The sequence below is a fragment of the Pocillopora damicornis genome, chromosome 13, assembly GCF_964200805.1.
Source record: "Pocillopora damicornis chromosome 13, jaPocDami1.2, whole genome shotgun sequence".
NCBI lineage: Eukaryota > Metazoa > Cnidaria > Anthozoa > Scleractinia > Pocilloporidae > Pocillopora > Pocillopora damicornis.
In genome coordinates, this window is record NC_142682.1 from 5,313,754 (window position 1) to 5,323,939 (window position 10,186).

Genomic DNA, 10,186 nt, shown 5'->3' on the forward strand with positions numbered 1-10,186 from the left:
CACCCAGTGTATCAGTGGTCGCAAATTTCTGCAATATCCAATGTAAGAGTGTTTACAGAATTTCTACGACGCCCAGTGTATAAATGGCGGCATAATTTCTGATACATCCAGTGTATGAGTGATTGCAGAATTTCTGCGACACCCACTGTATGGGTGGTCGCAAAATTTCTGCAACATCTAGTGTATGAGTCACATTTACCACAATCGATCTCAACAGTTTCCCTGGTCAATTCATGGACTGGGCATAAGGTACACCTCATACTGTTATACTGAAATTTGTTGCTGATTTATAACAGAGGTTTTTGAGAATACGGAGATTTCATTCATGATAACATATCTTTGGTGTCATGTAAAGAGAGCAGTGTAAGATTTTTCCCGATAAGTGCATGTTGTAATTGGTGCATTGGAAGTGACAAATGAAACTCTGTGCTATTCAATTAAACAATTACATGGATTAAGATATACATAAAGACAGCTAAAATCATAAACACGTTTATGATACGGATATAGACGACGTTGATATAGCTACTTTGTACCTTGTGTCGGGAGATTAAATGTGGGTCGGTTTAGCAGTGTAAAAAATGTTGCATTTGTTGGTTGGGTGTAGGGTTTTGTCGTCTCTGTTCCTGATTCTTTAAAACGAGTAGTTTCCGGTGTTTGTGACCTCCAAGTCGACACAAACGCAAAGAGAAAATTATTTGTAGAACTACTCACGAATTTATTAAATATCTCGATTTATTTCAATTATATGCTCACAAAACATCAATGATTGAACCCTAATTGTTTGTTTTCAACTTTCTTCAACTAACACTGTTCGAACTGACTCGCCTTTTAATGTCGTTTTTGTCAAAGTGGTATATCAAACCTTACAACTTTTTTAGGATGTAATTAAATCATATAAGATGCTATCTTAGCTAAATTGATTGCGGAATAGTTTCCAATAACTATATATTCTTCAACGAGTTAAAGGTGGGGGAAAAAACAAACGGCAACAACAACAAGGTATAGGTGTGCACTATTATTGCTACTGTTCAAGTCGATGGTCAAATTCGAGAGGATCGCGAAAATTATCTGCGAGTTCTGTCACTGGCTGGAACGTATTTTTAGGTAATAGGTTACGATTACATTATTTAATAGTCTTTTAACCCACTTATACACTAAACTTAAATTTTATATAGTCCTAAAAAGTGAATTCTTCTGATTATTTGGTGTCGCTTCATATTTGTTCCATTAGACCTCAAGAATACTGAGTCGCCCCCGTCAAAGTGGCTACACGCGCGTCGCTTTTTGATTGCCTCTTCGCCTATAGGGCTCCCTAAATTCTTTGTTAAAGAGGGGAAATCGTGAATTCGCTTAGTTTTTCTTATGGCGAATTAATTTCATTATTCCAAAGGGGAACAAAGCACGAAAGGCTAAAACAGTATTATTGGTTACACAAAAAAGTCACTCTTTGTATTTTTTCGGTTTGGGGGTCTTTGGATTACCTGACTACCCCGCAACTGATTTTGTTTTAATATCTCCATCAAAGTTGCCTTAAACAAGCTGCTCATTTAAATTTTCTGAAGGACTGTGGGATCTCTATACGATATATCATGAGTAGGGTCACAGCTATTGCCATACAATGGAGGGAGGGCTAGAGTCTTTGCCTAAAAGCTCATAGGATTTTCCCCTCTCTCGTCCCCCTCTTATAGTACATAATATAAATTTAGTGTTTTCTTTTTTTAAGTGGACAGGGAGTGGAGGGGGAGTTTGGAAGTGCGACATCCGACAAGAACTGCGCAATAGACTAAGGTCATATTACATTTCAAATTCCCGTCCAAGTAGATCTTACCTTCTGAAAGCAACTTATTCCGAGTAATCGTCATTTGAGTTCTGTGTGAGAAGGAGTTTGTCGTTGTCGCCAACGGTTGGGGGGTTGATCGAGGTCTGGTTGTTCTCTCAATGAAAATATCACCATTTTCTGAATTTTTGGATATGGTGGAACAATCTAGGAAGAAAATATGAACACGAGTTACCCACCTCAAAATAAGAGTTCGCTTTCAACTTTCTTTTTTTCTAACTGTAATTTTTAATTGGCTTAACATAGCTTCGGCATGATGATGAACTTACTGACTTGCTTTTCACATATATGTCCTGGATCTTTAAAATATGTTCTTTCTTGGCACGGAATGTTGCGGTACTTTCCGTTTTGCCACATCTCTACGCATTTTTCTTTTCCAAAATTGTTTGGTTCTCCTTTATTCCAACGCCATGTTCCAGCTGATGTCCCGTTGATCCGGGCGATGCTTCCACTCAACCAGTACCACGTATGAGATCCATCAACTCTTTCCAAAGCAATGAACCAAAGTTCCTTTGTTCTCCTTTTGATTAAGTTCTTGACAAAGTGTGATTCTTCTTCGGTTTCCATAGAGACAAGTGAACCTTTTTCTTGTTTGCGACATTTTTCCTTGGCTGCACTCCAGCTAAGTTTTTTGTCGTGGAAAGTATAATTGGAGCAGAACGCAACTAATGTTTATGGGAAGCCAACCGATAAAAGAGAAAAAAGACAAAGAAGGATTAATGATCCGTTTACTTATCTTTTAATTGTATATATCATTCAAGAATTAGAAGAAGCTATACCGAAGGTGCAGTAGAGGTTGGGTGAACGAAATTGTGAATTTCCAAGATTAGATCACTACATAAGTCAAAAAACGACTGAGGAGTGGCATTCACCTTCCCTTCCCCTTCAATCTCATGTTTAATGAGATAAAGGTGAGCTTGAACTCTGTTTCTGCTTCATAACAAGGAATACAAATAAGTTGGGGTTATCGATAAAATCGTGTATATGGCTAAATACTACATGTTTTACGCTACAACATGAATGCATGCGTTTAATTTAACTCGCAGATAGACAAATATTCAGATCTAAAGATGTGTAGATGTGTAAATGTGATTCGACAAAAAATTAATCAGAAATACGAATATCAAAGTACAAATATAACAAACACAAGAATAACGAAAAAGCTACATGAAATAGAAACGAACTTACAATTTGAGGCGTAACGAGGTTAGGTAGTAAACTCTTAAACAAAGATAACACGACGCCAGCAAAACTAACAAAACGTCTGAGTTAGTTTCTTATATCAGCGAGAAATAAAACGTCATTGCTGTTACGTAATTCTTGCACAACCTCACGCAAAAACGCGAACTTATAAATTGAATCAAAACATAACATGCAACAGTGGTTCAATTGAAAGAAGAACAATATGAAATAATTCTTCAAACTCCGGTTGCTACAGTGTAAAGCTTTAACTATTCCCTCACAAATGATATTTTTCTGGCTTTTGCGTTAGTTTTATAAGTGGTGAGGATTTAAAACGTTTTCGTGCAGGTTCCGAAGCTGATTTGTGGAGTATCAAGTAACGATAATCGACTCATACCCTTTGCAATTTTTTCCCCAGCCCATACGTCGACCCTGTTTTCGTTTTCTTGCCAAATGTATACAAACCTGACGTTAATAGAATAAGAGAGATGGTAAGTTTTGAGCCAGGTAAAGAAATAGAGAAAGATGTTTTTTATCATGTCACGAGCGTGGGACAAAGAAAAAATTCTAAGTTCGGCATGAGGAATCGAACCTCAAACCTTCGCATTCCGCGGCTCGATGCTTTACCATTGAGTCACGAAGACTCTACGGTGAGCGATATCTATTACGAAGTTCATATGACATCTATTACGAAGTTCATCGTTGAAAACCCAATTAAATGAAAAGCATTGAAACAGTTGGAGCACAGTCCCCGCAAGAAAGATACATTTAATGTATACACGTTCAAGGGCCTTCAGTTTATATTTTACAAGGATGAATTCAAAGTATGATTAAAAATCTAAGGAGAAATGTGCTTACCATTGGTGGCATGGTCTTCAGTAACATTAGTAATGCCAAATGCCAACAGAAATATGGTGTAGATAGGGGTCCTCAAATATCCTGTAGATTCCAGTTTAGCGCAAAAACTGTTTAGGATGTTCAGTAAGGTTGAAATCGAAATTTTAAAGGGTGTTTAAAGAACAGAGCTTACGGAAGCAGAGGGAAGCTGATTTCTAGAGTATCAAGTTATGATGATTGACTCATATCCTTTTCAAATTTTTCCTCAATCATACGTTGACCCCGTTCGCTTTTCTTGCCAAATGTGTACAAACTGTACAAACCCGACCTTCTTTCAAAGGAAAGCACTGAGTCAGTCGCAGCAACATCCCCCCCAAAAAAGATACTTTACAGTGTAATCGTTTGATTGCCTTCACTACATATTTTACTAAGATGAATTCAAAGTATAATTATATACTTAAGGGTGAATGTGCTTGCCATCGGTGTCTTGGTCTTCAGTAGCATTAGCAACACCGAGCGCAAACAGTAATAAAGTGCGAGCAGCGTTCTTCATAATTCCTTTAGACTCTTATTTAGCGCAGATACGGTCGAAATGTTCAGTGAGGTTGAAATCGAAATGTTTACAGTTTTTAAGGAACGGAGCTGACGGAAGATTTTTGTTCTTTGTTTCTTTGTTTGCTTTTTTTTTTTTTTTTTTCGATTTGGCAATGCTACCTTAATCTATTTTAAGTACCATGCGCTTGATTTTGTCAAAACAACTACAACGGCACAGACAACAGAAAACAAACGAAAAACCGGCTTTAATCCATTGCTTCTGTCGTAACCATGTAAAACCTAGTATTCCAATTTTAATGGGCCTGGAACGTTTACTTTTTTATTGATTTCGTTGTTAATTTTTCTTTTCCAAGGAAAATTTCAGCATGATGCGAAGTAGTAAAGCAGGTATACGCTAAGGTAAATAAACTTATTCTTTAGTTTGAGTTATTCCTCAAATTCCTAATAGGCGGAGTTTATAACTGGCCACAGAAACTGAACTTTGGCCTCCATGGCTTCCAGCATTTTGCGCCTTTAACATCATACCTATACTAAATCAGCTCCATTGGAAAGGGAAGAGACAGTAGAAATTAAGAAATGATTGACATGTTCATGCCGTAATGTAGTGTTTAAGTTGAGCTGAAATTTTTGAGTTGCTTGGGGATAGCGTTTTGCGCAAGCGCTTATCCGCAAACTCATCTAGAATAATCGGTTATCTTTTATTTTCTTTTTATCCTTGAAGGAACAATAGATAGGCTAGGCTACTCAAACAATTCTCCTTAAGCAGATTCTTTTCTTTTCCTTTTTTTTTCTTTTTTGTTTTGTCTTGTTTTGCTTTGTTTTTTTGTCTTTTGTTTTTTGTTTTTTTGTTTTTCCGTTTAAACCAACGTTATCCACTTGAATAAGTCAAGGCTGAAATAACGAAGAATGAAACTTTATGAAGTGCAAATGAAACAGCACAGGCAGTGCTCACCCGTTTAATGGTTTCCTCAGCCTTTTATTGAATTCGCTATGATTAATGTTATTACTGTACGTAAAAAAAGAGCCTCATCGGAATCACGCGTGTATAAGTGTGGTTATATTTGTTGGGAAAACTGACCACAAACTTCATTTAAAAGAAATGAGGAAAGCTGGGTAGCTCCGTTACGGAGCGGTAACACATCACGATCTTAATTATGGAAACTGCGAACTAGCATTTTAGGGGTGTTCAATCATATGATTTACTATGGTGTCTCTCACTTGCTCTCAGATGATTTCAATATTAATGCCTATTTATTCGTGTCAATAAATAAAATGATTTTTACCTGATCAGAAAATAAGCTCTTAATCTTGGAAAAAGCGGCATTATACGAACGCTTTCTGGATTTTTTTTGTTAAAGGACAATCCAAAGTTTCCCATTGCTTTCCAGCCAGCGAATTGAAGTATTCCGTTTCTTTATCCGGCGGTTTTCCTAAACATTTAACACACAGAAAGCGATTGTTTCTTATTGAAAAAATCACGGTTAACTGCCAGCGAACATATTTTTTCAGTCAATATGAATTATTTTCCCAAATTAAGAAGGTTTTCCGCAGGGCATATGATATTGTTGCTTGCTATAAAAACAGTACCAGCGGGATGAAGCCGGTACTTCGTTTGTTTTGTGTTCCTGTTATTGTTTCACAAAATGAAGCGCGTGGTTCTTAAAATATGGCCCAAGGTCTTGCCATATCGAAAACAAAAAGCTTCCGTCAGCTCTGTTCCTTAAACACCTCATAAAATTTCAATTTCAACAGCAGCGAATTATCTAGAATTTTAAGAAGAAGAGCTGATTTCTCTTAATCATTAACAAATATTGTCAATTTCAGTTCAATTTCACTGCGCGCAATATTGCCCTCATCACTTAAACATATCTGTCTATGAAGTAGCCCAAAAGAAAAAGAAATGGCAAGGCAACTAGGTCTGTTAATTTTTCCGAGCAATAAGAGCTCTGAGAAAGTAGAAATGAAGATAAGGGGTCAAGAAATGCGGCGATAAACTTTCAGGGTAAAGTTTGGATTAGACATCTACATTAAAAGTAGGGGTATAGGAGCTGTATTTAGCCATATTTCCAGATAGTTTACCGTACAACTGCAGCAAGACTCGATCCTTTAGTCTGACCATCAATCCGGGTGAGCAAATTACACTAGTCCTGTTTTTGAAATCTTACCTCTAAGAGTAAAAATAGCCTATCGTAATTACTGCGGGCTTATAAGCAGACAACAAAAGAGAAACATTTGCCAACCGTCATATCATCTATCGGGCATGATCGAGTTGCGCTGAAATTACGGTCAAGGACTTTTATCATGCGCTGCACCTTGCGAACAAAACGGTGCAATGCCAATAGCAGCAGTATCTAAACTAAATGGCCCTTAATTAATTAATAAGATATACTTTTGTTAGATAAATATAAGCCAGCTGTTGTAGGTGAGTTTTGGTGTGACATGATATAGTATGTATGGACAATCGCTTGAGTGTGTGGTAATAGTCGTGTCTTTGCCTATAACCACTCTGTCATGTCGCAAAATAAAATTAAATTTAGATATGGTAATTGTTACAGAATGTGACCTCATACATATGGTCAACAGTGGACTGTTGAATAAATTAAGTTGTGATAAACGTTCCTGGATCATCTTCTTCCTTCGGGATTAACGTAGCTGAATCGTATGTTCTATGTTCAATCCGCTTTTATTCCATCCCATCCCATCATGACGGAAGGAGCGACTTTAACAGTAATAATAAGTATGTGAGTATTCTTATTTTCTTTATCAATACCCTCATTAAAGAAAGTTTGATAAATTTCTGGCGCAAGAGATGTCTGTCCGGTTTGAAGACTCAAACCATATCAACGTCCCCAAAATAGTTACGCACTTTCTCCTCTTTCCTTTCCACCATTAATTTGAATAAATCACATAACTAATTCCGCTTTATCTCATTTCGTTTTGTTTGGTAATCCTTGATATGTCACAATACATACGAGAATAATATCAATGTGGTTAGGAATATGCTAAACTCACACCAGATATAGCTGAGCTACAGCAATAATCTAAGACTAAAAAACCAAGGACTCCCGGCCCCGTGTCGCTTCAGTGACTTGCTCTGCACTTTGCATAACGTAACGATGTTTCTTCCAAGGTGTCAAGCTCCTTGAGTAGCAAAACGAAGAAAAATTCAGCTTGTTAATGAACAACACATTTGTCAACCATAGGAAGCTACAGAGTATACAATGTATATGACGCATCTCTATGCTGGCATGTAATACATTATGATTAACCAATTAGAAAAGGATATGTTTTATTTGGACGTGTGCTGTTGTTCCAATTCTAACGCTTCACTGAATTCGGTTGATGAACACAGGTTTTTTAGGGCTGTTATCCATCTAAGTTCATTGAATAATTTCCGGTGACTAAACGGTTGACAATTAAGGCAGTAGGAAGAATTTGTGATATTTCACATTTTCCAGATGATGAAGTCTAAGATTCATGAAGAAGGCCGATACAACCACTTCTCGGTGTTTGGATATCAGATGAAACACTCTTCCTCGTGTTTGATATATTACATGTAAGCTAGATTAAGAAATTTGGAGCGTTTTTTATCAATATTTCCGCAAATATTTGGGTCAGTGACTTATTTTCTGAAAGATTGTTCAATGCAAAGTTTAGAAATGATTTTTAAGATTCAACACTGAGTCAACCAGATGCAGATCCTCACCCAATCATCAGTATATTCGAAGAGTGATATAGCAATCTTCCAACAGTCATTTCGCGTCGGACAGAAAAGCGTCTTAAGAGGCACATAGTAGGACCGAAACAAGTGATCGGATGATTCCTGTCGGAGTCCGGAAAAATTTTGTCGACTGAACGTGATCTCAACTTTCCAGCGCTTCAAATCTCGAGAATTATCTTTTCCCACAAAATTATTTAGCCCGCGTGATACGATGGCTCATCTCCTCATGTCGAGGGCCTGGTCATATCTGTTTACTTACCTCTCTGAAAGATTTTTGATTTTGCTTTGTCACGTTTTGAACTAATTTAGGAAGAGCTTTGAAAGGGCTCCACCTTACTCTGACGTACTATCTGTTTTTGTTTTCTCTGATCTGTCGTCCAAATTGTTCATAATCCTGCCAGTTTCTGATGAAAACTCGTGGAAAATATGGTCTTTTTCGAGAAAACAGTTAAATCATAGCCATTAAATGGAAACAGGGAACAAGATCACGAGGTCAAGCACCAGAGGAAGAGGATGTGTTTGAAGGCTGAAAACAATGAAGAGTGTTGTTAATTTGTCGCAAAGAACAAATTAAAATCTGAGTCCGTATTGAGAAATCGGCTGAGCTACAAATAACGTGCTAAATCAGCTGGACCATGGTGATTTTACGCGGCTCGTATTCACATTTTTTTGAACATGTTTGTGATAGATGAATAACATTTTTTTCTGATATTCCTAAATCGAGTGTGAAATTTCCCAAGACCCAGAGTCTCTGATCATTGGCTCAGGCTTATCCATCGATAAAACATTGATGATCGATTATATTTGCTACTTTACCATTCACAGAAAGAGCTGAACCGATTCTTCTTGACACAAGAACTCGATACACTGTCGCAACCTACTGATACACGTTTACGCACAACTATTTTTGGTCATCAACCTCGCGAGAAAGGCCGGAATCGATAATACATCGTATGATGCGACAGGAAGTTTGTAGTCGTGACTACCCAATTGACAAATGAATTCCAGGTTGCTGTGAATCTGTTAAGGAAATGATCACATGTAACGACGAAATGCGGTAGGAAACAAAAAAGTGGCCTGCGGCACTGTCGAGTGGACATAACAGTCAAACGTTTGTGCATGTGTGAAACTGGCATTGACTATTTGGCGTGCTTTCAGGCTGTCAAATCCATGTAGCCTCACACGAGTTACAAACAACTACACATACCTGGAGGTCATGGTTTTTTCAAATATAATCCGTTGTATTCAAAAAGTGGAGTTTTCCTTACCATACTTTTGTTTTTCCTTTTAAAGGAGTATCAGTGAGTTGCTGGCTTTTTCGACTAACATTAAAAAATTTGGCCATTTTACGGCTAATGTATCACTTTCTTCCTTATCATGATAAGATGAAAAATTTATACGGTGAAGGTTCTTTTATCGCCAACGTTTAAAATTTGCCAATTTTTGCGCTTAACGGCTATATTTTTAGTCTGTTAGAAGATTCCTCTGAATGTTTCAATATTCTTTCGCCTATTTTCCAGGATAGCAGCTGTCCTTTTAAAGTTTTCCTTCGATATTTTGAGCGGGAAATTGGCACGCGGCCGGCGAAAATTGATCCCCTTACGCATGCCCGACGTTTGACTGCTGTGATAGTTAAGCCGGTGTTACTGATATTCTTTGCACGAATAATCAGTTTGGAAGATAAGTGATCGCTTGAATTCCAAAGCTTAGTGATTGAGACATAACATAATTCACACAATACAAACAAAATAAAACATTGTCGGAGTACCTTTCCGTCCAGAATTTACTGGCAGATTGTTGTGTCATTTTCATTAGTAGGAATAATATGTAACGCGAACAATCTAATCACGTTATCAAATATTTCCCATTGATTAAATAAAATTGTTCATTTATTTGCCGTGTTTTATTTTATGATACACCATACCATAATATTTGAAAATACAAACAAGTACTACGCTAACGCTGAAGTTTAATTAAACTTCGTCAGACCTTTGGAATTCATAACTTAATTATAAAAGGGAAAATAAATTAGGGGTATTTTAAAATTTTCA

The 10,186-nt window shown here is 37.1% G+C and overlaps 1 protein-coding gene across 1 annotated transcript; it reads right to left on the reverse strand.

Annotated features, from left to right (window-relative positions):
- Window positions 1-404: 404 nt before the first annotated feature.
- On the reverse strand, window positions 405-4,543 carry LOC149035122 (CD209 antigen-like protein 2). The gene is made up of 4 exons (XM_089192661.1): window positions 4,337-4,543; window positions 2,110-2,505; window positions 1,821-1,987; window positions 405-666 (listed from the first exon to the last, which is right to left on the reverse strand). Exons 1-4 carry the CDS (start codon window positions 4,410-4,412, stop codon window positions 526-528), a joined length of 780 nt encoding a protein of 259 aa, XP_089048787.1. The 5' UTR covers window positions 4,413-4,543; the 3' UTR covers window positions 405-525.
- Between the last annotated feature and the right edge of the window lie 5,643 nt (window positions 4,544-10,186).

What these genes read in the sequence shown, in the direction of transcription:
- LOC149035122 (XM_089192661.1), bottom strand. Translation starts at nt 4,412, where the DNA reads ATGAAGAACGCTGCTCGCACTTTATTACTGTTTGCGCTCGGTGTTGCT. An exon ending in TATATGTGAAAAGCAAGTCA is followed by an intron (nt 1,988 to 2,109) that starts GTAAGTTCATCA and finishes TTTTCTTCCTAG; the next exon opens with ATTGTTCCACCATATCCAAA. An exon ending in TTTCAGAAGGTAAGATCTAC is followed by an intron (nt 667 to 1,820) that starts TTGGACGGGAAT and finishes GTGTCGACTTGG; the next exon opens with AGGTCACAAACACCGGAAAC.